Source organism: Anopheles funestus, chromosome 2RL (assembly GCF_943734845.2).
Source record: "Anopheles funestus chromosome 2RL, idAnoFuneDA-416_04, whole genome shotgun sequence".
Taxonomy (NCBI): Eukaryota; Metazoa; Arthropoda; class Insecta; order Diptera; family Culicidae; genus Anopheles; species Anopheles funestus.
The window spans coordinates 95,792,914-95,817,279 of NC_064598.1; the positions used below are offsets into that span (position 1 = coordinate 95,792,914).

The window sequence follows — 24,366 nt, forward strand, 5'->3', positions numbered from 1 at the left end:
GCCCTCCGCTAGATGCGTTTCGATTCTTGAAATTTTCAACATGATCGATTGCGCATAATGCTCCAAACAGTAATGTTTCACGTGGGATGGGTTGGGCCGGGGGGAGGGGGAGTTCATTCTGTCGGTGAAAAGAGATGTGCCACTTCCCACCAGGATCCAGTATATTTGGCCATTAAATAAATATTTATTTACACGTACTGATGCGCTTCGTCATTGTCCTTTACGGTCGAGAAGAAAAACAGACATCACACAGACCCATTACCACCCCCACCCCATTACGCCGGCAGCACTTTCCAGCCAGATTCAAACACACACACACAAACGTACGCATTCAACCAGGGAAGCAGCAAAGCACAGTGCCAATTGCTTGAGGTATATTTACGTTCGATTTCGATCAAACGCTTCACGCTCGAACGCGAAACGCCCGTTGTATCATTCGCGTGTGGTTCGCCTTTTATGTTAGCATCGGACGCCCCACGGGATCAATCCAGGACACAATGGGACCGGTTTCCACCACATCCCCTTTTTCCACCGTTTCGAAACATAATCCCATTATACTGTCCGTAATCGATTACCGCAGACGCTGGTCCACACCCTGCCATCGAAAGATTCGACCGGTTACCGATCAGATCGAATATAAATGGGCTCCGGAAAGTTGGCAATAATGATGAAGGGAGCTTTTCGCAGCTTACCCCAAAATGATTTTCTTTTATTTGTTGCTTCCTGCTGCTTCTTTCGAACGTCCGAAAAAATACATACAATGTGAAGGAAGAAAAAAAAACAAACACTGAGGTGGTGGAAAAATATTCTAGAACAATAAACCTTGTGGGAAAATTGGAAAATGGGACATGTACGCATTTCCTGCATGTTCCTAGGCACAGGTAGCAAATTTAATTTTGTTTTTCTCATCCCAACAGCATCCCCCCTGAAAGTTCTCCAGTCTTACCCTACTCACACACTGTGTGCCAATCCATCCTACAGGAAAACTTCGAACACATCACCATCCGATAAAATTGCATCCGCTTAATATAAAACTGTCCTTCTTTATCGGATAGTTACGATTTTCGATTAATGTGGGCATAAGCAAAAACCCTATTACCCCTTTTTTGTATACAAAAACCATTCAAATTGGCATCGTTTATCCTTCGCTTCTTGTTTGTTCCTATCAGGATCTCTCACACCACCGATTCTTCGGGGCTTTTTTCATTAAATGACCGTCATCGGAGGAAGCTCAGGACCAGAGCAATAAAAAAACGCTTTCACGATTACTGAAAAGCCCCATAATATAAACACAGCATTCATGCTAGCGACCGCTTAACGGATTGTATCGAAGCTTATTGGTTCGTGATTATATCAAAGACCTGTAGTCGTAAGAACCATTCATCGTGGTATTCATTAAAACGTGCATAAAAATAGTCTATTCTTTAATTGATTAAAATTAAAGTCACAAAATGGGATACGAAAACATAGAATCATTTTAAGAACTAAAGAAAGAAGTTAGCCACAAGGTAGATACATTTTTGAAATCCAATTCTTTTACCAACACAAATAAAAATTCGAAAAATTAAGCATTTGATGTATTTTAATGGATAGAAATTAAGAATAAAATTACCTCATACTCTATCCTATGGAAAATAAAAAAAAAGTTCATTTTCCTTTCTTTCGTCGCATACGTGTGTATTTCATTATTGCACAACCGTTCAGCAGCTGCCGCACGGTTCTGATGTTTCATTAATATTTACGGCTGTTTAAACGGTTTTATCATGAACTAATTTCCCGACACGCTGCACACCGCTACACGATTATCGTAAACGACACATGACAACCCCTGATCCTGTTGCAGTTTCCCGTAGCAATTCCGTAGCTACCGAAGTGGCGATACGGTTTCGGGATGAAAAATTGGACCCCAATTTTTGACAATCACAAATTAAACAACCGCAGCGCCAACACTAATGGTAATAGGTTTCCGAGCGTGTACCGCCCGTTGCGGAAACGCATAATCACGCATAATGACCGGGTGACCGCAGAACCGACCATATTTCAATAAAATACTTCCTCTTTCCCTCCCCACAAACATGCCCCACTAGGTCACGACATCGCGTATCAGTGAACTGGCACAGAGAAAATTTGCCAACCCGGTGTGACACACATGGTGGAAAAATCAAACCCGCCACGATTTGAAAGCTATCTGCAGCTAAAATTATTCAATTAAATGCATAATGGCAAAGATCGGCCTAAAATCGGTGCGAACACTGACAGCAGGCAGTTTTGTGCGGTTTTTTTGTGATTTGCAAATCGCAAATCTCGTCATGCAAAATTATTTTTCTTATCATGTTAGGAATTTCGAGAAAATACACCAATAATGCTTCTAATAAATATAATTGCACGAAGATCTTCTTTTATTCGGCCGTAATTTAATCCAAATCTAATAACAGTTAATTGGAATCACTCTTGGGGAAAGCGGGAAGACCGCCCACTTCCTTTGTAAGACAGATTAGGTACCGAAACTCATCAGGATCGTTCACACGTAACAAGAACTTGCAATCAGATTGCTCAGTAAAAATAATTCTTAAAAACCCATTTTATTTCCAACATGTCCAAGCAAAGTCTTAAAGTCCCCCGGCGAGAAACAAAGAAGCGGAAAAGCTTTCGATACATCTTAAAAGCATAAAAATTAAATTATTCCAATCTGTAAATCTTGATCACTTTATACAGCAAACGTGTCTAATTTTCCTCACCGTTAAGAAATTCGTGAACCAATCACGTGGCACGTTCGAAATCGAATCAAAACAGTCAATCCAATTGACTCCCTGCTACAACATGTCAATAGGACCTTTTTTACTTCCACTTCTGCTTCATAGTATCATGTATCGTGTATCATCTTTTTATCGTTATTATTATCTTTGCAGGGAGTGACCCGAGCAACCATCATCTGAGATTGTCGAACCAGAAGCGCGTACCAGAACCGTAAGTATAGAAAATCATATTTCGCAAGCGATTTACACGCTGCTAAGTGGTGTACCACTTAAAGCTTTTCCGAGCAAATCTTAATATAATCCACTAGAGGTGCTAAGACAAGAAGGGACAGAATCGACAAAAAAACCCATAAACGAAGAGCAGTGGCACGAAACGCCAATAAGGATGTATGTGTGTTTCCTTAAAGAAAAAAAACGCTTCTTGTCGCCCTTGCTCAATCGCGCGTATGTGTGAACGATGCTGCATACAGAGCATGCACCGAGTAACGGTTTGTCATAAAGTTTCTAAATATCCGATCACGAGCATAAATCAAATGCGGTTAATAAAATCCCTCCCCTGGTATCGTAAAGTTGCTCCTGCGAAACGGGGATCAGCCGGTAATAGGTTAAGGCGCGATTATTGAGCCATATCCTTGGAATTCTTCGCTTTACCAAACCGAGTGTCGAGTCGAAATTATTTACTGTTTTCTAAAGCGCACACAAAAAAAGTACAACACCACAAAAAGCAACACAACACATCCTTTGCGCAATGGCGCAAAACCCGTTGACATTAAGCCAAACAAACCAGGCTGCTCTGATAGGATGCAAAGAGCAACAGCGCAACGGCCAGCGAAAGACTTGCGATACAGTGCACACTGCACACAGTAATAAATAAAGTGAAAATGCTTCATTTCGACCTCGGTACGGAACGATTGCTCCCGGGAGGTTACTGCAGGAACGATTTTAAAGCTTCTTCATCAAGCTTTCCTTCCTCTGGTGAATCCATTTTCTTCAACACCCGGCCGGAACGAAAGAACTCGTTCCGGCAACTGTTTCCTAACCCTCTTTCCACTGTTGGAAACGGACGATTAAAGCCATCGGAACTTTAGCGCTTCCATCTTTTAGCTTTACTTTCGTAGCCATTTTGGGGCTTCGGTTCACTAGCAACGAATGAAAGGAGGTTGTGGCGTGCGTCTAGTGTATCTGTTTTAAAAATTGCACCAACAAAAATGTACAATAACAACTGAAACTACCAAAGAGTACCCAAGGAAGAGGGTGCTCACTACGAGCGTACCCTGCTGTTTTAAAATGGCTAGCAAGTGTTCGATGTTTATTGCTGCTGCTTGCCTGCCTTCCTGTGCCATTTTGTCTGGTTCGAAACAAGTGTAAAAACGTACTTTCGAACACACACGCGAGAGTGCATAAAACAGGACAAAATGTTCCTTCGAACGAGCTTATTGGAATGAGACCACCAGTATTTATGAACATGGTGCGCTTTTGCTAGTGCTTCAGCTCAAGCTTTGGACGAAGAGCCTCACATACAGCTGTGGCCATATGTGGGTGCAGTGCTTTAAGTTTCGATTCTATAATGAACCAACGTGCCCCGGGCGGAACTGCAACCTACGGGGAATATCTTTAACTACTCATTAATTATCCACTTCCTGTTCGTGTGCTAAATGGCGATGCTACAAACGCAAATGTTGACAAATCTGCCAAAGACATCGATACGATCCATGCCCCTAATTGGACTCGGCTCGAGTATGATGGGAGTAAATCCTCTCGATTTGCATAATTTGCCATTACTGATTTCCAGTAGTTTTCTGCTTGTAGATTGATGGAGTGGTTGTCATCTACATAAAGCGAGTACTATATGGATGAGCTCTCGCGCAAAACCGCCCACTAATGATGTTCCCCAACCTTAATCGAGTGGGATTTTGAAGGTGTTTGATTTTGAAGAAGCACTTTACTGGAATGGAAGGAAGTTAGAGTCGAGCCCCCTGTTTTACATTCAACCTTGGCCCTTTACTTTAAAGATTGATGTACCGGAGGTCATTACCTTGCAATTACCAATACCCCGTAGGAGACGCTTTTTTAATGTGAGAAAACATGGCGTCCGATGCATATCGCCATCAGCATCCATCAACGACCCCAGGCGCACTTGATGACAACATCATCACTTTATTACGTACCCATGCAAGGTACCACGAGGCACTGAAACGCACCCAATATTACACAAGTTGCGCGAACAGCGCACTATTCATCACTATCGAAATTATACTCCACAAACCGAACAGGACAGGGCCGGAAATGAGAGCGGGCAGGCATCTGTACAAGAACAACATGATGGTGGATTGGGTCATAAATTAACATTTCCACGCGATTGGGACACACCGGGCGAGAAAAAAAAAACCGAAGCAGGATGGCGGAGATTGGCCCATAACCACATCAACGACAAGATCACCCATCATGATATGGCGGTTGATTTGGTGGGCCGCACGTAGTACCTACCTACATTTTCGCATTTTCCACCAAAGTTGGGTTTCGCCAGCAGTTGGAAACGCAAGGAAACGGTAGCTGCCACGAACCAACGATGATGGATTAATGCTTGTCCCGTATTTTGGTGCGGATGTTTCGTCTGTGTTATGCAAATCATGTAGCGGGCGATGAAGATGAATTAACCAACTTCGTCGGCACGCGTGCCACGGTGTTTGTCTGTGCGTATGGGTGGATGGAATAGTTCTGAGTAAGGAGGCAAAAAAAAGAATGATCCCAGAACACATGCTCTAATACAGAAACCTGATTGCTTCATGTTTATGTGGGCTGAATGTGTCATGATTTGAAGGACACGTTTCTTGAGGCATCGTGTAGAAATTGTAAGGGACATTTGTACCTTTAACTTCACGTGGTTGACAGTGATTTAAAGCTGAATTTAAAGCATGAAAAGATGTCGATTTTAAACGAGATATTTAAATCCAAAATTAAGTACAACAGAATGCTGCAACGATAGATTTACTGGCAATATAAAATAAATTAGATTAGTACCTTATTTTTGAAAAACAAATTCTTTAACGCAAGCAATTCTCCCAAATTGGGACAATATATTACTCTTTCCGTAACTTCAACAACAAAAAAACGCCCCAACGGCAAACAAGTACATAAAAATATTACGATACAATAAAATATTTTTACTTCAGCCATGAACAACCCAACGAATGCAAAAATGTACAATGAAACCGTGTACCTTTCTACAGATCGATCTAGATTTGCATGGGTCCACTACATAACATTAACTTCGTATACTTGGACTCGTCATCGACGTAAATGGTTGACGCCAGCAGGTCCGGGTATGTGACGCTTTATTCCACTTTGAAGAACAAATTTCATTCCATACCGATATTCTTCTGCTGCTACCCGTCACTTTCAGTATGTGCTAGTTTATTCTTATGCGTCATAAAACCGACAAACCAACGGCAAACATACATGGCAGGAAGTGCAGCCAGGTGTAGCCGGATCCACCTTCAACGGTTCGGAGGAAGGTAATGCAGTCCGATGACAAATAGTAACGACAGTTCATAAACGACGCTACGATGTTGCTTTTGCTGCTCGCAAACGTTTAGGAAAATTCATTTCCGCCCGTACTAACAAAGTCATGTCCTGTCGTTAGTACGACGTGCTATGGTACCGTGTGTTGGGTACTAACGAACGCTGTTGGACCATTGCAGGAACGCTGAATAGTGGACACAATTTAATTATGACTACACGAACATATTTTATACTTCGAGGTTACTTAACAAAAGAATAATGTACGGTAAACAGTTTAAAGTGTTTTTGAACAAGAATTAGGTGGTACTGGTCACAACTTTTTCTTCTAATTGAACTCTTTAAGTGAGTTTGAATACATATTAACAAAAAGGACATTCTCTACCCTACAAACCTGACCCAAGTTCTTAGTACACTCGATTTCTGCAGTTAAAGAACTCAGAAATTTTATATGGGAGAATTTCCATCCGAAAGATATCCTCCACGTTTTCCTTCACCTGTTTAAACACTATTCGCATTGGGTTTTCTAACACAATATTTCGACGATCGTTGGCAAACTTGCAAGATAAACGATATTTTTGGGAATTTCGATAGTAAATACACTGATGTAGCTCCAAATCGAAACCTGTACAAAACTGTGACTGAAATAGAAGCGGGAGCGAATGTTAAATTATGTTTCATTCCTTTTATTATGTCCTGGCGAGGTTGGATCACTCGCTAAGATGAACTCCCAAACGCTACACAGTGGTCCATAGGGATAAACGCACCAAAAAAAAAACTGTCACCCATATTTCATGGTCTGCTTTCCTGCTTCATCTCGACCGCGTAATGCGAGAATGAAAAACATGTTTATACATCGGGAAAACAAGCAAAAAAAAACATCCCCAATAATATAAATAAAAACGATACATTTTCACGTTCAGCCGAGCAAAAACAAAAATGACCAAAACAATGTCAAAATAGCTTCACGTTATCCCCATTATTAATGACGCGGCATAATAAATCCTGGAAACCCCGGTACCGGCTAGAAGACTGTCCTATTACAGCGTGGCACTGGAAGCTCGTTCGTCCAAATTAAAAACCCAAAATCGACACTAACGACGCCGCTTTCGCACGCATGCACATCCGAACGTACACACTCGAGCATGGTTTCGCGTTCGGTGTAATAAAAATCATATTATCGCCTCATTTGGTTGTACTAACAGCCGCGGCAATTGCTACAGGAACCTGCCAGCTTCGTACGACATAATAATAATGAACCATTCCCGGCTCATTCCACCTGATGAAGCGTTTAACCGTCAGGGGCACGATAAATTGTGCCTCGCGTCTCGAATCGAGAGCAAGTGTGGTTACCGTACCTTTAGCACCTAGGCTTCTTAATTGAATGCGCTACCCCACAGCGTTCCTCCCAAAATCGGGGACTACCGTTGTTGTTTGGAGCCGAGAAGAGGGAGAACACAAAAAACTGGTCGTGTTCCAGATAACGCAAGCGACTTCTATTGTGGTGCTTCGGTATCGGCACACCCGTCGTCAAGCGCACGGCAGCCTGAGTGCCGGTGGAATTTCGCATTCCCGCGAGCACACTAGAGCTCCGGTAAGGCTGGCGCCTTATAGATCCGGGAGTTCAATCTAATTACCACCGAACGGTACGAAGATCCACGGTCGGCACGCGCTCTGCCACGCGAAAACTATTTTTGAAGTTTAATTTATGTCTATGACTTGATGTCCCGGGGTCGGCCCAGATGTTGCCCCTCCAAACCCGTAATAACTTCCGAGGAAGTGAGCTCTAATTAAGAGCTAACGTTCACGAACGCGTCGATTTCTGGGTGGGTTTGCTGATGAATAGGAAGGTGGGAATTTATAATGCCAACAGTACCAACACACGCATCCAGAGCTATTTTTCTTATACCGGGGGGTTCCCTGTTCCGAGGAGATGTACCATACAACACACCGGTAGACGCTGGGAATCCATGATAGACTTGACCTATAAATTAACGAAACGGTCCGTTCTTCGTGTTCATCACCTTCCCGCAAGGGTCGTATTTTGATGTGTGTACTATTTTCCATTTAAGCTCTTTCACATGCTCGTGCAGCATTTTCATCAGCCTTTTCCTCATTTACACTCCCCCGGTTTACGTCGTTCCGCTTTCACCGACGTCGATTTGCAATGGAGTCGAGGTTTTGACTTGTTGCTGTGTGAGTTTATCTATACGTAACAGCAAGTATAGAAATGTTTATGTAAAGTAAACCCATTTCGAATGTCGGAAGGTCCTCCTATCCATTACTTTATTTATTCCAAATCACTACACTTCCCACTTCATACCACAAGTGATCCTTGGTTTAAGGGAGAACTTCACTACAAACCACCGAACTCTATTCAAAGTAGAAAAACTGGTCATTGATTGTCACTGTCGAGGAGTGCGTAATTTATTGGAGATTCAGGTTTCAACTAACTATTGTCTCTTACTCGTACTGCTGATAAACTAAAAATTTTTTTTTCTTTGGGGATGAGGATGAGTTTTTAGCGTTTGTAGTATATAAATTCTTGAGTGAGCACATATCTCGTTTGAAACTCTTATTCTAGACGTGAAAACGTAGCAGAAATGAAAAAGAAGTCAACAAATCAAACAGAATCCGAGACTAGAACACAGATCAACCAGAAAATGTAGACCAAGATTTATCATTTGAGACACTGCGAAAAGAAATCGCGCAGTCCTTGAAAGACCAAAGAGGAGCACTAACTCCCAATTTCTCTTATCAGAATTTTAACGAGAAAGTTTATCTTGGCCTAGCTGGATTTTCTGTTAGTTCTTCAGAGTTGGACTACAAAAAATTAAAAATTTCATCTCGTAACATCTCTCAACGTGAAGCTGCGAAGCTTTATACAGACAGCGAAAGTCTTCTTCGTTTGTTTCATTTTTGTGTGTCGACTAAGAACTCCAAGTCGGTCCGTAGTCCGTAGACAAGAAATATGAACTGACAGCGAATTAAGAACCGTACCGATTACGGCACGATCGCGCCCAAGATAATAACCTTAATGATAATGTCGTAAATAATAACTAACTCGCAATAACCTGACCCCCGCGACATGATCGGAGGAAGTGTGACCATTTATGCCATTCTTTCGTGATTGCATGACCTGCTCCGCTCCGCTCTAATTAAAAGAGTGCCACGCGGTTGGAAGTGTTCTTCATTTTCAATTCTGTCGCGATGTCGTTTTTTCCGTTTACACCACACCGTACCGATCCTGTCCATCGTTGCTTGATGCCGGTTTGAAGCTCCGGCGGGGCAATTTCTTCCCATTTACCACTAACGGCATCGTACGATGGGAAGGACTCTAGCAAAGACTTATTTTGTAGTGTCACCGTTCTGTACTCCTCTCGCCTGTCAGAACACCCACGGACAAATGGTTCCTGGAAAACGAAACGAATATCCTAAGCAAGCGAGCTCTCGCAGTACATGATGGTACTGAAACCCAGCAGAGGACAATGGGTGAACGAAAAAAAAAGACATACGCTAATAGCGGTCCATAACGATAAACATATTTTCCGATTTAGATAGCTTTTCCTCCGTTCGCCGACAACGATGCTTTCAGCCGTTCATTCCACCGTTTCACGTGCGGTTGAATTTTCATGCATTTGTTCACGTATTCAGCAAAGCGAGCGAATAAGACAGGGCCACTCAGTCTTGGAGATTTTGCATCGCTGAAAAGCATGCGACTATGCAGTTTCCAAGTGCATACCACTCTTCGGGCGGGAGAGAAGTAAACATTCCACCATCTTAATGCTTACGACGAAAGCAAAACCATACAATTCGTCCCGAAGGCAAGGCAAGAAAAATGGCAACACGGTTGCACAAGCGCAAGGGTATGTTAGTTTTGCTGCAGAAAGCACTGCTTTTCCATATGTCCACCGACCGTGATGACCATCATGAAATTCATGAATCTCATCTGTGCGCGAACGAAAGCATCTAATCAGTGTCTCCGTTGTATAAAATGGTATGGCTGTAAAAGTGGCCCCCGGAGGGAATAAAAAGGAATAATGCAAGCACATTCCATCCATTCGTGCCTTGTGTGTGTGTGTTTGTCCCACTCGGTCGGAAAAATGTGCATATGTAGGGAAAATAATCTTATTTTGTTGCACCGTTTTCTAATGCGCGTTCTTCACCGCTCCATCCTACCCTTCCACACATAATTCAATTGATGTGCTCAATTACGCTATACACTGTGAGTGAGTGGGCCGCTGCATCCAGTATAAGATGAAAAATGTCCTTTTGTAGCTACGGGCACGGTCAGTATGCACATGTTGCACTAGAGAACGAGGTCGAATCTTGAACTCTTCTTTTCATCCGTATAAAAGCGTATGCTGAATGCTATATGATTTGCAAGCTTAGGGAACAAAAACCGTCAATCAACGGTATCGTTGACGAGTAGACGAGTCTAATTCTTCTTGATGCGATGAGTTTTGTGTCCTCCTACATTTAGTTTAACCACCGAAAAAAGGTCAATGATGGCAAAAGAAGAGAAGCTTGACAGAGCATCATCAGCTTTAACGTCATAACCGTTTGTCCTCCCGAGAGGGTTTACCATAAAACTATGATGAAATTGTGAACATGGTGAACGAAATTTTAAAGCCCACCCGCGTGCTGATACGTGCACGATCTGTTGTTTTTTTTGGGTTTCTCTCTGACAGAAAGCCATCGAACTCATGACGATGGTGTTGCATCGTGCAAATGCTAGAATCATGCTCTGGTACTGCTAGAAGCAATTTCCGATTCGGAATAGTGAATGCCACCAGTTCCGCATTGTCGCTACGGTTTGTGTCATTTTTCAACCCTGCTGGGGGTACAAGCGTATTCCTTCCGGGGTAAAATCTGTCTTTCCGTATCAGATACATGTTGGTTTGTTTCTTTTCGCAAAACCAAAAACCCCGAACTGAGACTGAATCATTCTTATCGTGACGTTGCGTAACGTTTAGAGCGATAAATCGGCTTCAAAACGAACACCCGTCACCATTATGCAAAATTACGTTTGCCTTACACAGGGGCAAAATATTAATGGCACCAGAACTAACTCATCCTTTTATGCACCGTTTACGCAATGCTAACTAATGGAATGATGGAAAAGTGGTAAGCGAGGCGTAAAGGGCTAATCGCATCACACGTTTCACTATTCCAGTCACATCCTTCGATACGTCAACGGAAACGTTTTCCATATCAGAACCATATTTATTGGAAAACTCAGCTAAAAGCACAAACAAAGCTATCAGGACATAGTGCGATCAGCATTTCGATTCGTATACAATTTTGATCTTGAACCAGGTCTGCAGCATGCTTTTTCTCCTCAACAAGAACTTTTTCCTGAAGGTTACCTTCGGCACGGCATCACATGGGGACAGACAATTTTATTCACTTTCTTCATTTTCCTTCGCCACCAGATGTCACCACCTTCATCATAAGAAAGAAAACTTTTGCTGAGCTACTTGTTCCGCAATGTATGGCCCATTCTCTAAAGCACGAAAAAAATAATCAGGCTCTACTTCATATATGTCTCCACTATTTCCGCTGCTACACCGTGGCTCATCTTGACAAGGACATGCTGCAGTAGCAGCAATACAACAGATGACAATCCACGTAACAAACCAAAAACGAAAGAAAAACCTTCCACAGTCCACCAACATGACAGGCTGAAAACACACACGAAACGAGATCAAAAACCTCAACGCCATAAGCCGCGGCCGAAGCATCGAGCAAAACGGCACATCGCAGTGACAGCCGGGTCCTCTCCAGTGCGCTTTTGTACGTGCAGCGGTTTTTCGGTGCAGGTGCACACCATCGTGCCACCTCGGTACCATCAATCCATCCAGCGCGCACCGTTGATTAACATCCATCCGACAAAAGGTTGACATTGCAATGCACACTTGTCAACCGATTGTGTGTTGGCAAAAGGTGATTAATAATTGGTTATTCGGTATCTGTGATTGAGGTGATGCGGTCATGATTGATGGATCGTACGGGACAAAACTGGTGAATGGTTCGGACGTATCTAAATCATCCATTCGCGTGCGAGCCCCACACGTGTTTCGGTCCGTAACAACTTAAACGTACAGTGAAGGGTTACAGTACTTTAAGCTTCTTGCCACTGAACGATCCAATGATTTTATCCGTGCTTTTGTTTTGTTCTACCTTTGTTTCAATCTTTTCTTCTTTTTTTGGAGAGCAAACCTACCGGCAATCCTTTTGCACAGTTTCAACTGTGGCCGCTCTGCCATCGCTGGTGCAATGAATAAATAATGCAACTAAGTTTCTCTCGTATGGGACAGGCAGCCTACTTGACGACACCCCGGGTTAGATAGGGGAACAACGGTGCCGAAATATCATCCACCGTACCAGTATTCATTTCTTATCCTTTTGCAACGTGACTACTGCTTCGGCAAGGGAAAAGTGAACCTCATAAGCAATGCATCGAAAAATGGAACCCTTGTCCCGGCCTCTGTACACCGTCCCGAGCACCTTCTGGTACGGAAAACTGCACTTACCTGAAGATACGACGTGGGAACGGAGGGGGAAAAAATGTATACCAAATTTAGTCACTTGTTGTACGAAGTGCCAGCCAGCTCTGTAGAGTGGGAAAATAAAAATTCACTCCCCCCGCCTTCAGCTTTCCGAGGGGTTCCTCTTGTGGCGCCATCGAGAACGGAGTTTTGTGGATAGAATTTCAATACATTGCTGAGTATTATGCTAAACGGGATATTAATTCTGCATCGATGTAGCTGCACCGTGCTGCTACTAGTTTCTATGCTGTACCTGCACGGTTTTTTGGATGAAACAATAGTGTCTCACGTGTACCGGTTTAGGATAGTTCGCTTCGGACGAAGTAATTGCGCATTCGAGAGTCATAAAACATCCCAAAAACCCGAACCCATAGGAACTTCCGCTTATATTATGCGAACCGGGAAGCTTTATCATAATTCGATGGAATTTTTTTTTGTGTGAGTAAAAAAGGTTTTCCATACTTGTGTTTTCGGTCTCTGTAGGGAACTGTCAAACACTAGAACCGTGGAGGGCTTTAATGAAAACTGGAGCACATTGAGCGGTGGTTGTGATTAATTATTAACTATAGCTATTTCCTTTTTCAAACAAACGAGCCCGCCGGGTCATGCATACACGGACATAGAGGCCATGCCAATAGAAGACATATTTTCATCATTGAACCAGTGTTTGAAACAAAAGCATGAATTTTCACTGCAAGAATTAACTTTAAAGGGAACAAACGAGAACATCCAGGCTATAGCAGGACTTAGTAGTTACATCCCCAAATGGGGTACACTAACATGCCATTACATGAGCGTGTTACACATGAATGGACAAGTAATAGAGCGCATCATTACGTCCCATTTCATCTCACACTTAGAACGCGAACAAATTGCACCCTTCGACCGGAAAGACACTTCGAACTGATCCGACTTTTGCAATTATAAAGCTTACAATAATTTACATCCATCCTGGACAAAACTTCGACTCCAACTTCTTTGGAACATTTGCTTTTGGAATATCCTTTCTCCTTCGCTACGGAGATGTCCGGCCCGATCAATCGTACAACCGGACGCAAAACGAAATTCCACCTTTTGGTTCACAGTACAGCGACGAGCATCAGCAGTGTATCGACATTTTATGGTCTGTATCTCACCCAGGACACATAACCTTATTCCAGAGTTACTCGCCTAAAAGAAAGGGAAAGAGGACGAAATAACCTAGAACTAAGCAGAAGTAAGCTTGGCATGGGGAAACTTTTGCCAATCCTATATCGAGCGTAACGCCCGTGGTACACCAATTCGTTTACCATCGGGAACCGATATATTTATGGCTATTACGAAATAACGACATTCGAGAATTATATTTGTTCTTGATAGTTGTTTTTTTTTGTATTGCTGTAGGTGATGGAAAAAGATGCTTTTTTTCTGTTGCCCTGGACATATACACACAGCATTTAATAAACTACTTTATACCAACTCCCGTCCATAGCACACAATTTCCACAAATCTTCTACCAAATGGGCAGTAATAAATGTGGTACTACTGCTACTCTAAGTTCTCTCAAGGAGCAGTAACCCAGAGTGGAGTGAGAATCGTTGCAAAAAAAATGAACCAAAAGCAACTAAACTTTTGACCAGTCGGTAATGGTACTACCAAAGTACATCAGCAAATAAAAGATATACTGAGCTAAAGTGTAGACAACTACCAAAACATTGCACCAAGACCGTTGAGATATTTAATAGGAGCGGCCTGAAAGCTTTTTTGCCAATTCCACACTAAATTCTTCAATGGGGGAAAGAAGTACCTTTTTTCCGATCGCCTCTTCGTTAGGCCACGACGTTTCCGCAACGTTATCGTCATCTTCATCACCTGTGTTTCAATTGCACGGTTGTGCAATTCGGTAGCCTATTTTGGTTTTTTTCTTTATTGCTCCGTGTGCACGAGGCACGAAAGTACACACATGAGACCGAAATGATCGCGAGGTTCAGTATGGCACTTTGAACTCCCAATGCGAGCTAAAAAAAAAAGGAGCATTCCGAATTCGCTCGACCATATGCAGGCGGAAATCTAATCACCCACATTATTGGAACCACCGTAGAATTCTTGGTTCTTATCAGTTTTTTTGCTTTTAAGTCTCTGTTTCCTTTTGAATGTTGTATATACTACCGAAAAAAGGCATACGGACTCTCGCTAGTAGATAGTTCTAGAGGAAGAAAATTGCAATCAAAAGGCTTGGTTAAGGTACCAAATTTTGAGGTCTTCGGAAAGGCATGTGTACTCATGCAACATCAAAAGGAATGTGCATATCGAGTTTATGTTCTTTTTTCCAAAGTGAATCGGACCACACAGCAAGTGCCTCATAATCCATATCGTATGAGTTCCAAGAGAACTAATGTTTGCCGTTACAACAAGACCTTCGTACTCTCATTGATAGTGTTTCTACCACAGCATAATAGCCCTAAAGAAGTAAACCTACAGTTCAATGAAGTCCAATAATCACATCCACTGCAGCCTCTCCGTTGAAATAGCACATGAAGACCCTCACACCATATCAACGAAACCAACCCAAAAAGCAAACAAACGGGGAAACAGCAAGTACACCCTTTACATGCCCGGAAACTCGGATGGTTAATAGCCCTAGCAGCGTATAAAAATAAGTCATTTCACACAGCCCAAGATACAGTACCGAATCCAAACACAAGCGCCACAAACAGACAATGGAAGTACGCGAACGCTATGCAATGGAATGCAACCCACCAGAGTTGGCACCACTGGCTTCTACCACGGTGCATAAAGAATGAAACATTAACCCAGGTCAGGGTTCTTTGGGGCTTTTCTTCTCCACGAAGAAAGATGGGCGCTGCGGCATGAGCACCGTCCATTTCGTTCCGATAGTAGCCGTAAAACTTTCGGGGTTGAACTTTGTTCCTAAATCTTTCCACCTGCAGATCCGGCACTACTCAGGTGGAAAATTGCTAACCGTTTTTGGGGGGGGGGGGGGGGGGGGGGGGGTGTATCGTTTCTTTCAGTAGTTTTTTTTTTCCCTCGTAGGGGTAGTTTATGGTGCCGTCGAGTGTAAAGTACCGAGTGGGCATTTATTTTTGTTTTGTTTGGCCCGACCTTATGTAAAGTGATGTTCAATCGGGGTGGAAAATGAAGCTTTCCGTTGCATAATCGGTACCGAGCGAGTTGGGTGAACTGTACACGTTTACAGATACTAAGGAAGTTTATGGTTTGAGAAGATCTAACAAGCGAAATAATGCAGCTGTAGTCTTCGAAAAGAATCACTTTATAATATGAGATATGAAATAAGAGACATCTCTCTTTTACTACTGCATCAATGATTTTCATCAATCAATAACAATCACTTGACGTCCTCATTTTCCTGTTTATTATCGACTGTTTTTAGTGATTTTCCAAATAACAAAAAAAAACGATAATTCTGAAATAATCCGAGCGTGGTGAAGATACTGTTTTATTTCATCGTATCACATCACTGCACAGCAATTGCACCGCGCTCCGAACGATTCCGATTGCCGACAATTCAACGATCAGTAATTCACCGCTGCTCTCAGCCAACCGGCAAAGGACTTGTTTACAATCAACAGTGCATTTATCCTGCCGTCTTGGACAAGCTCCGTTTGCACGCTGTAATCAAATTCCAATTACAGCTTGTTTAAATCGCTCCACCGACAAACGGACGCTTTCCGGACCAAAACCTGTCATCTTTTGGAAAGAGTTTCTTTTCCTATTTTATTTTATTTTTTTTTTTTTCGTATCGGATACCATTTGCCGCACACAAATGAGGCTGTAGCGTTTCCAGAAAGGACGGATTGGAACGATCGATTGGTTGGTAAAAATCGCGTCGTATCGTAAGAATGCTTCAACGATTTGCTTCACCGACAACTCTGTCTCTGCTTATGTTGCTTTGCATAGCCACCCGATTCTCAAGATGAGATCGACGACCCACCGGCACCAAACGGACGGAGTAGTACAGATCAAGACAGCATGAAAAAAATAATCGTCGGGAAGAAAGATGTTACCGGAATGATTTATTCGGTTAGCGTTTAATATCCTTCCTCTCCGTTGTCTGTGTGCACTGGCAGGGTGCAATAGCACTTCGTACTCCTCGAACTGGTTCCTGCAGCGAGTTACGATTTCTGTAATTGGTTTCCTGATGTTTTGCAATGGTTTTGCAATGACGAAGACAAACTCCCAAGAACGGTGCGGATCCTTCGGTCGGGAAGATATAACCGAAAGGTATACCCGGCCCATACGAAGGTATGCAGAATTTAAACGAGTGAAGATCGATTGCTGCAAGTCAAGAACCGTGCTGGATGCATAGAATAGCACAGTTACACCGCCCTCAAAAAGGGTGGTAGACCCGGGCACACTCAATTCTCGTCTTATTTCGTTTCCCTTCGTACCAACCCACAACCCCTTTTTTTTCTTTTGCACCTCTCGCTAAAGATATTACAAAAATGGTTCATTCGTCTCGTGAACGATTGTCACTTTGGCATGTTTCTTTCACGCGATTCCGATGCGCTTTCTGTGGGGCAAAGCAAACAAAAATTGAGGTGCGGCTCCACATATCTTTGCGCTACCCAAGCAACATCATCTTCTCGCTCTGGAAGACATATTGGCCATCTCTCGTTTCTTGGTTTTAGAAATGCTTCTTCAGTACCGTTTCGCAGCTGCAGTGAGTGTCAAAATGATTTATCGTCCCAAAGATACGGTGACTGGATTTGGTAACGTTTTTTTTTTATGAAGTGTACTGCAAGTAGCTGCGCAAGAAATTGTAGCAGAACACCTATTCCATTTCCTTTCAACTAACACGTAATGTGAGCTTCTGAGTGATCGGTAAAAATTGACTTGTCAAACACATCAGACTGGGTAATGAAATCGTTATTACGTACATGGATGACATTCATGCTCTTTTCTTTTGCTCTCCTCTTGTAAAACTTTTATCAATGCTTTTAACGAAGATGGACGTTTGTAGATGCATTTGCCATGCCGTTACTGATTGGTAAGGAATGCAATAAATGTATATATGATAGCTCTTCAGTGACAATGTTACCGCTCTAAATGAGGAATGATTGTCTAACAGTTGTTTAGTGTCGTCCACACAACAATATTTAATAAAATTGTTACTTAAACCGATGCCACCAGCAAATTCATTCCAACACAAATTCCATTACTAACCGTTTGCTAACATTTCCCATTCCAACGCAAAGTGAAAGGCAAAAAGGGGAATAAAAACGGTATCACCACAACTTAGCACTGTAGCAAAATGTGGATTGTGGGAGAACCACATAAAAATGCACGAGCGATAAATATAGAACCGTAACAGATTGAACCACAAACCGATCAGAGCAATGCATTCGCCACCGGTGCATTCTATACTAGGCCGCACCCAACCCAACTACTGGCTGGAATGGTGAAAGAGCAGTAGAAAAAAATATAGTTCCATATTTTAATACAAACCGGTTGTCTTTGTCATGCTTTCATGTACTGTCAACCGGAAACTTACAGGCAAGAATTAAAAAAACAACTTCATCTCACCCAGATTTTACCAGATGAGACTGGCAAAATGGTAAACTTTTGTTTCTTTGGTTATAAATTGTACTAACCTGCTATCCAGTATTGTTACAGGGTTTTCGAGCATGGCGAAACCCTTTTTCGGGATTCTTTGGCTATTGAAGTGGACATATCCTTGAGGTTTTGCGAGATGAAATCGATTCTTTACCATACTTCCTCAACTGACACGCTTGCGAAGCTTTTCAACAAGACGAATTACTCAGATTATCCAGAATACCCAGTATCACCTTGAAGAACATGGCTTCAACTTTACTACATACACTCAAAAACCTCTGTAAATCTCACTCGAAACGTTTAACTCAATTCCCATCAGCTATCTTTACCAAATTCCCGTGGAAGACTACTGCTTCCCTTTTCATGTTTATTTTTAATGATTGTTTGTGCGCACTTCTACCAATCTGGATGGTAAAGCTGTTCCGAATGTTACCACCCAAGCCGTTCCACACCATCCCAGGATGGACTATCGTTTCCCAGCACAATTTACACTCCGAAAATCGGCTCACGTACGGACATGATTCAATTCTGCAAAACTCGCTCCTAACTCGTAAACCGTTGCTTCTCGTTAAAGTTTGAATCAATCGATGATCGAGACACCGAACAAAAAGAAAGTTCTAAAATGGCTAGTTTCAATAACAAGCAATGGCTGTATTGATTTTCTGCCCGGAAAACACAAGTGATTTCTGTTGGTAAATAATAAAAAAACTGAACCTTTTTCTCCAATAAAAACACTTATATTTTGAAACGTGGAAAAATTCCACAAGGAAGCAACATATCACACATTTATGTTGGTTGTAATAGGAAGGACATTTTGGTTCCCAATCGTTCTTGGATGTAAAGTGTAAAAATAACCTGCCAATGAAATTTTTTTATTGCTTTCTATCCAGCTCAAAGTTTCATTCATTCGGACGACCATAAAACCGGTCCTTTAGCCTAAGAAGACTAATCTTCGATCACTCCTACCAGTAGCTTGAAATTCGCGTAATTGCATAAGTGAACCCGCACGGCCCCCGGCAGCCGAGCTCGGGTGCGCTTTTACATTCCATAAATCATCCTTCTCTCATAAAAAATAACGTCAAATTTACCTGCCAACCTCCTACTCCTCCTCCTTCTCCACGAAAGGTCACATGCATGTTCTTAATCATGAAAATTGGATTGAATATTTATGCGGTCACGTAAAAGTAGAGCCTTGGTGTTGGTAGTAGATATGGGGTTGGCGTGTGGTGCGTGTGCTGAAACCTGTTTGACTTGGTGTGGGTTGGCTGGGAGTGAGTTTTTCTCTGTGCATGCAAAGACAACGTCAGCCAGCTCAACCGGGCAAACAAATGCCGCTACTTTGCAGGCTTTAAGCCGTTTGTTTACACCGACACGGATTCCCAGTGTGTCTGGAACGGGCAATGTTTTTTGCGCTCCCAGAAGCTACCCATGGGTAGCTGCTGCTGGTCGTGATGGAGCGAAAAGGGGATTCATGCTTCGATAGCAACAATTGGCTTTGATGATGAATGAATTGGATGGAGGAACGTAATGGATTGGAAGGGGAGATAGATAGAGGAAGCAAATAGGAGGGAGGCAGGAGCTGACGGTGTGAACTTGAACGTGAAAATAAAACCGTTTACAAGAGTTACGAGAGCATATAAAGTGTACCATATGCGTGTGTAAATATCCACTTCCACCTCACAACAACATAACTGGGCTGATGGTTTGGTAAAAACAGCACACAAACACACACACATGTTTAAATTTGCGTAATTGCTGGAGCACAACAGCCACTGTCCTAGTTTGATGCGATGAAAAGGCGGAAGGCACTTGTATGCTCATCATCTGCACACCCTCTCTAGTGCAAATTTAATTGAGTAGCGCGCGTTAACAGATGCCGCAGGGCCAAGACAAATGAGATGGCACCATGCGGCAAATTCTTTGATGTTTGCATTTGGTGAATGACCATCAATCAGAACGGAATGTTCTATGGAAAGGATCGTTCAATTCGAACTCATAAATGCGATTAATCGCTCTTATTGTGTTGATAAGCGTTGCTGGAACTGGGGTATTATTGTACATGAATTATTCGTGTGGATATTGCCGGAACTTCCCGGAAGACTTGGAACACTTGCACATTAAGAAATAAATTTGAAAATTTAATTCCTAGAGTGCAGGTTTTACAAATAACAAACGAAAATGTTGAAGTGCAATTCTTACAGCAGCCATCTTTGACAGTTGCCTTTTAAGGGGCCATCGTCCAATTTCCGTACTGCGAATAATGAATTTTTGAAACAGTGCCAACTGAAATGTTTATTTTCGATTCATTTCTCTGCCCATTTGGAAGCGAGACAAAAAGGGAGCTTTTTCAATCTATTTCATTTCCGATTTTTTCCTTCCTAGCAATTCCTGTAGCCTTCTTGTCATTAGTCGGTTTAACGCTCAAGCACTCATGCCATGGCGTACTGGACGAACAACACAACGCGTCGTTGGTAAAAAAAACAGACTAAACACACCGTAATCAATCTTCAGAGCTTCAGATGGAACATCCCCCTATCTCCACCCACTCGAAAAAAAAAATAAATAAATAACAACAAGCATTATGGTCAGCTCAGTAGTGTCTGGTCAGTCGGACCAGATCGCGTTGCATTGTGCTTGCCACTTTATCGCTTTTGCACATCGTGTCGTGTGTCGTCAGTATCGAAATCAACCATCAAATAGCATCTTTTTCCAGCATTCTCAAACACCTCCACTAAACTCTTCCTCGCCTAAAAACCTTACCCATCGCAAAGTCTAAAATTTAACGAGTTTCTCACTCCACTCTTCCGAAAGGAAAATCATACAGCGTCCATCCATTCCCGGGACGATGACTTGGTCAGTTCTTTGCGATATAGTAAAACGAACAGAAACCCCGCACCGTTTTTTTTCTGATGTTGTGCTCCATTTGTCCTATTCATCTTTCTGGCTGCATCATACCATCTACTTGTCCTCGGCAGAACAATTCGTCTTTATTTATCATCTAGCTTTATGACGTACCGCACAAAGATAAAACTGCATCTTTCTCTCTCTTTGTGCAAGACGCCGTTAGTAACTTCTTGGGGAAAGTGATAATGGAACACTTTTTTTGTCAGCTCTCAAGAAACTGGTCCGTGGAATTACGTACACCAGTGTAGTGAACACAATCGTATTTATTGTATTCACAAAACATTTTTCATTTCATTACTTTTAACAGTGTGAGCAGAGTTCCCAAGCGAAAGCATACATTTTTTATCATTCATCGATGTTTCTCGCTATTTATTTCGATTCATTAAAAATGCGAGATCGATTTTCAACTTCGATTTCCTGACACGATGGGCGCCGTTCGGTTTTTTTGGTCGAATATTTTCCACCGAGGGAAAACGAACGGTCAACCATGACTTGCACAGATCTTACATGGTGGGCAGGAAGTGAAAATTCTAAAGTTTCAGTGAGTAATTTGAAGCTGGATAGCTAAGAAACGAGAAGAAGGATGAACCATCCTTGGAGTACTGTCAGCTTGAGTTTCGACTACTAAGATGGACAATTAGTCGGTCATTTTCGAGGATTAAACCCATTAGTGTAAGTGCTTTGTAAACTTGTCAATGGGATTGATGAAGAGTATCGGATTTTGGTTTCGCTGCTGGCCAGTTTCCTTGTGGATAAATACCTTTTTGGAACGAAAAGATCATACTATACCATTGGCAATTAGAAATGTTGACTTTATGTACAAGAATTCAATGCGAACGAAAGAGTCCTCTGTGAATCTTTATCTAAGATCATTCCATAATTACCTTTAAAAAATTTCTTTTTTCAAAATCCAAAATACTCCACAAAAAATGAAGAAACTTTGCCTTCTTCTCGCTCGAATCGTCCGAATTGTTCCGTTTGGACATAGATCGATCATACGATCATCAAAGGAAGCGTGCTGGTGTGCAACTGTGCAAAAAATGCAATCCACACGTTTCATACCGTTTCATTTCACCAACCACGTGTGTGCGAGCATTGAGTGCATCGTTTCCCGTCTGGCCTCCTTCTGCTTGCATGTTTGCTAACACAAATTTTTATGTTCCTCCAATTACAGATTGAATGGTGGCATCGAACCAACGATAGGAACAACCAGAGCGACGGTAGAAAGAGGAGAAAAAAAACCCACCCATTCCTGCAAGTCGGTTGCAGTTTCACGGTGCATCGAAACGAAAGCGAATCGCTCAGTTTCGCCGCTGTAACGATCGTCCGGCGGAAACGAAATAGATCGCGAACGGTGCAAGAACTAGTGCGCGAACACACCGAGACCGTCTACTCGTCGCTTCGGCGAACGAACCGTTCCGAAAGGTGGGCGTCGTTGCACACCTTGTGCGGTGTGAGCTCGCGCGCTAATCCGGTGCTGAACCTGCAACAGGACAGATCCTCACTGCTAGCGAGCAGAGTAACGCAGTAACGAGAGAGTTCCAAACCTTATCCGGTTCCGCGGAGGTAACTCCTGCGTGAAACCCCCCCACAAGAAGGTCACGTACAGGAAGATTCTATCGACCACCCTTCCTGATGTCCGATCGGTGAAAGAGTGGTGCTGAAGTTGGTGCTGAAGAAGGTGCTGCAATCTTGGGCAAGAAGCACCATTACGAATCCGTATGCCGCGGTAAAGGCACATCGATCGTTTACGTTTTGTGTTTAGTGTTGTTTTGTTCGTTATAGTACGTACCTGGGTCACGTCATGTTACGACGCGGTACTAGTGGTTGGTGGATGTCGGTAGCCCTGCTGATGGTGCTTACCGCCCGGACTACCGTGGTGGCTCAGTGCCCCTGGCAGAGGGAGGTACCCGATCTGCAGAACTCGTGCTTATGTGCCTACAACCTCGGACAGGAGCTGTCCGTTCAATGTGATCAAGTGAGTTGGAAGTGCAAACTGCCCAATACCAATTGCATACCCATAAAACACCGTTCTATCTGTTTTGTTCCTCCGTATAGGTTGATTTTCCGTTGCTAGTGGAAGCCTTAGACAAGTACGCGCGGGCGACACCGCTCGATCTGCTGTACGTGAACAATTCGACGATCGAACAGCTCGAAGGTAGCTTGTTCGTCAATTTGAAGCTGCACAACGTCCAGCTGAGCAGCTGCAAAATGCGACGCATCGACGAAAAAGCATTCCTGGGACAGGAGAGCGTGCTGAAGAACCTGAATCTGCAGGATAATCTGCTGGATGAGGTGCCTATCCGTGCACTCAAACCACTCACCATCCTGAACCTACTCGATCTCTCGAAGAATCGGCTGCACGGTGTACCAAACGATGCTTTCGTTGGATTGCGCAAACTGTCCACACTGAAGCTGTCCGATAACAACGTCACACTCGCGCCATTTGCCTTCCGTGGACTGGAGGCGAGCCTGAAAAACCTTAACCTGAAGGGCACCAAGCAGAAGCGTGTCCCTGAGGCGGTTCGTGGTTTGCGTACGCTTGCCTTTCTCGATCTTTCGCAGAATGGCATTCGGGAATTGCCCGGTGGTGCGGGCGTCAAATCGTTTGATGGATTGGACGCACTAACCGCACTCAATCTCGAACGAAACCTCATCCAAAGCCTTGGCGAGACGGCATTTTCGGGCGTACGTAAGACGCTCAGTTCTTTGAGTTTGCTCAATAACTTGCTGGCTGAGTTCCCGGTCGGTGCGATCCATTCGTTGCGCGAACTGCGCGTGCTGGATATCGGTTTCAACCTGCTTACCGCATTGCCCGAGACGGCGTTCCGAGGGAATCCAGCCGTAACGTTGTTAGCCCTCGATGGAAATCCACTACCAACCGTGCCGGAGAAAGCACTAGCTCATCTGAATCGAACGCTTAGAGGTCTTTCACTAGGTGGTCGCTTCCTACACTGCGACTGCAAGTTGCGCTGGGTAGCCGAATGGATCCGTAATGGAGATTTACAGGTCTGGATTTTCAGCTCCGTTTCATGCGCATGATCAGGGGATAGTTTTAATTT

At 43.1% G+C, this 24,366-nt stretch overlaps 2 protein-coding genes across 14 annotated transcripts in view; one reads left to right on the top strand and one right to left on the bottom strand.

Annotated features, from left to right (window-relative positions):
* The window catches only part of LOC125763388 (rab3 GTPase-activating protein catalytic subunit), a 356,077-nt gene that overhangs the window by 318,760 nt on the left and 12,951 nt on the right, over positions 1-24,366 (bottom strand). The window lies entirely within an intron of this gene.
* Positions 1-24,366, top strand: part of LOC125763385 (leucine-rich repeat and fibronectin type-III domain-containing protein 3) — a 104,967-nt gene that overhangs the window by 69,602 nt on the left and 10,999 nt on the right. For all 11 annotated transcript variants that reach the window (XM_049426523.1, XM_049426527.1, XM_049426528.1 and 8 more), the window contains 3 exons: positions 2,910-2,967; positions 22,479-23,282; positions 23,363-24,313. In XM_049426523.1, coding sequence (XP_049282480.1) covers positions 23,109-23,282; positions 23,363-24,313 — 1,125 coding nt within the window. In that variant the 5' untranslated portion in view covers positions 2,910-2,967; positions 22,479-23,108. The remainder of the gene's footprint in view (positions 1-2,909; positions 2,968-22,478; positions 23,283-23,362; positions 24,314-24,366) is intronic.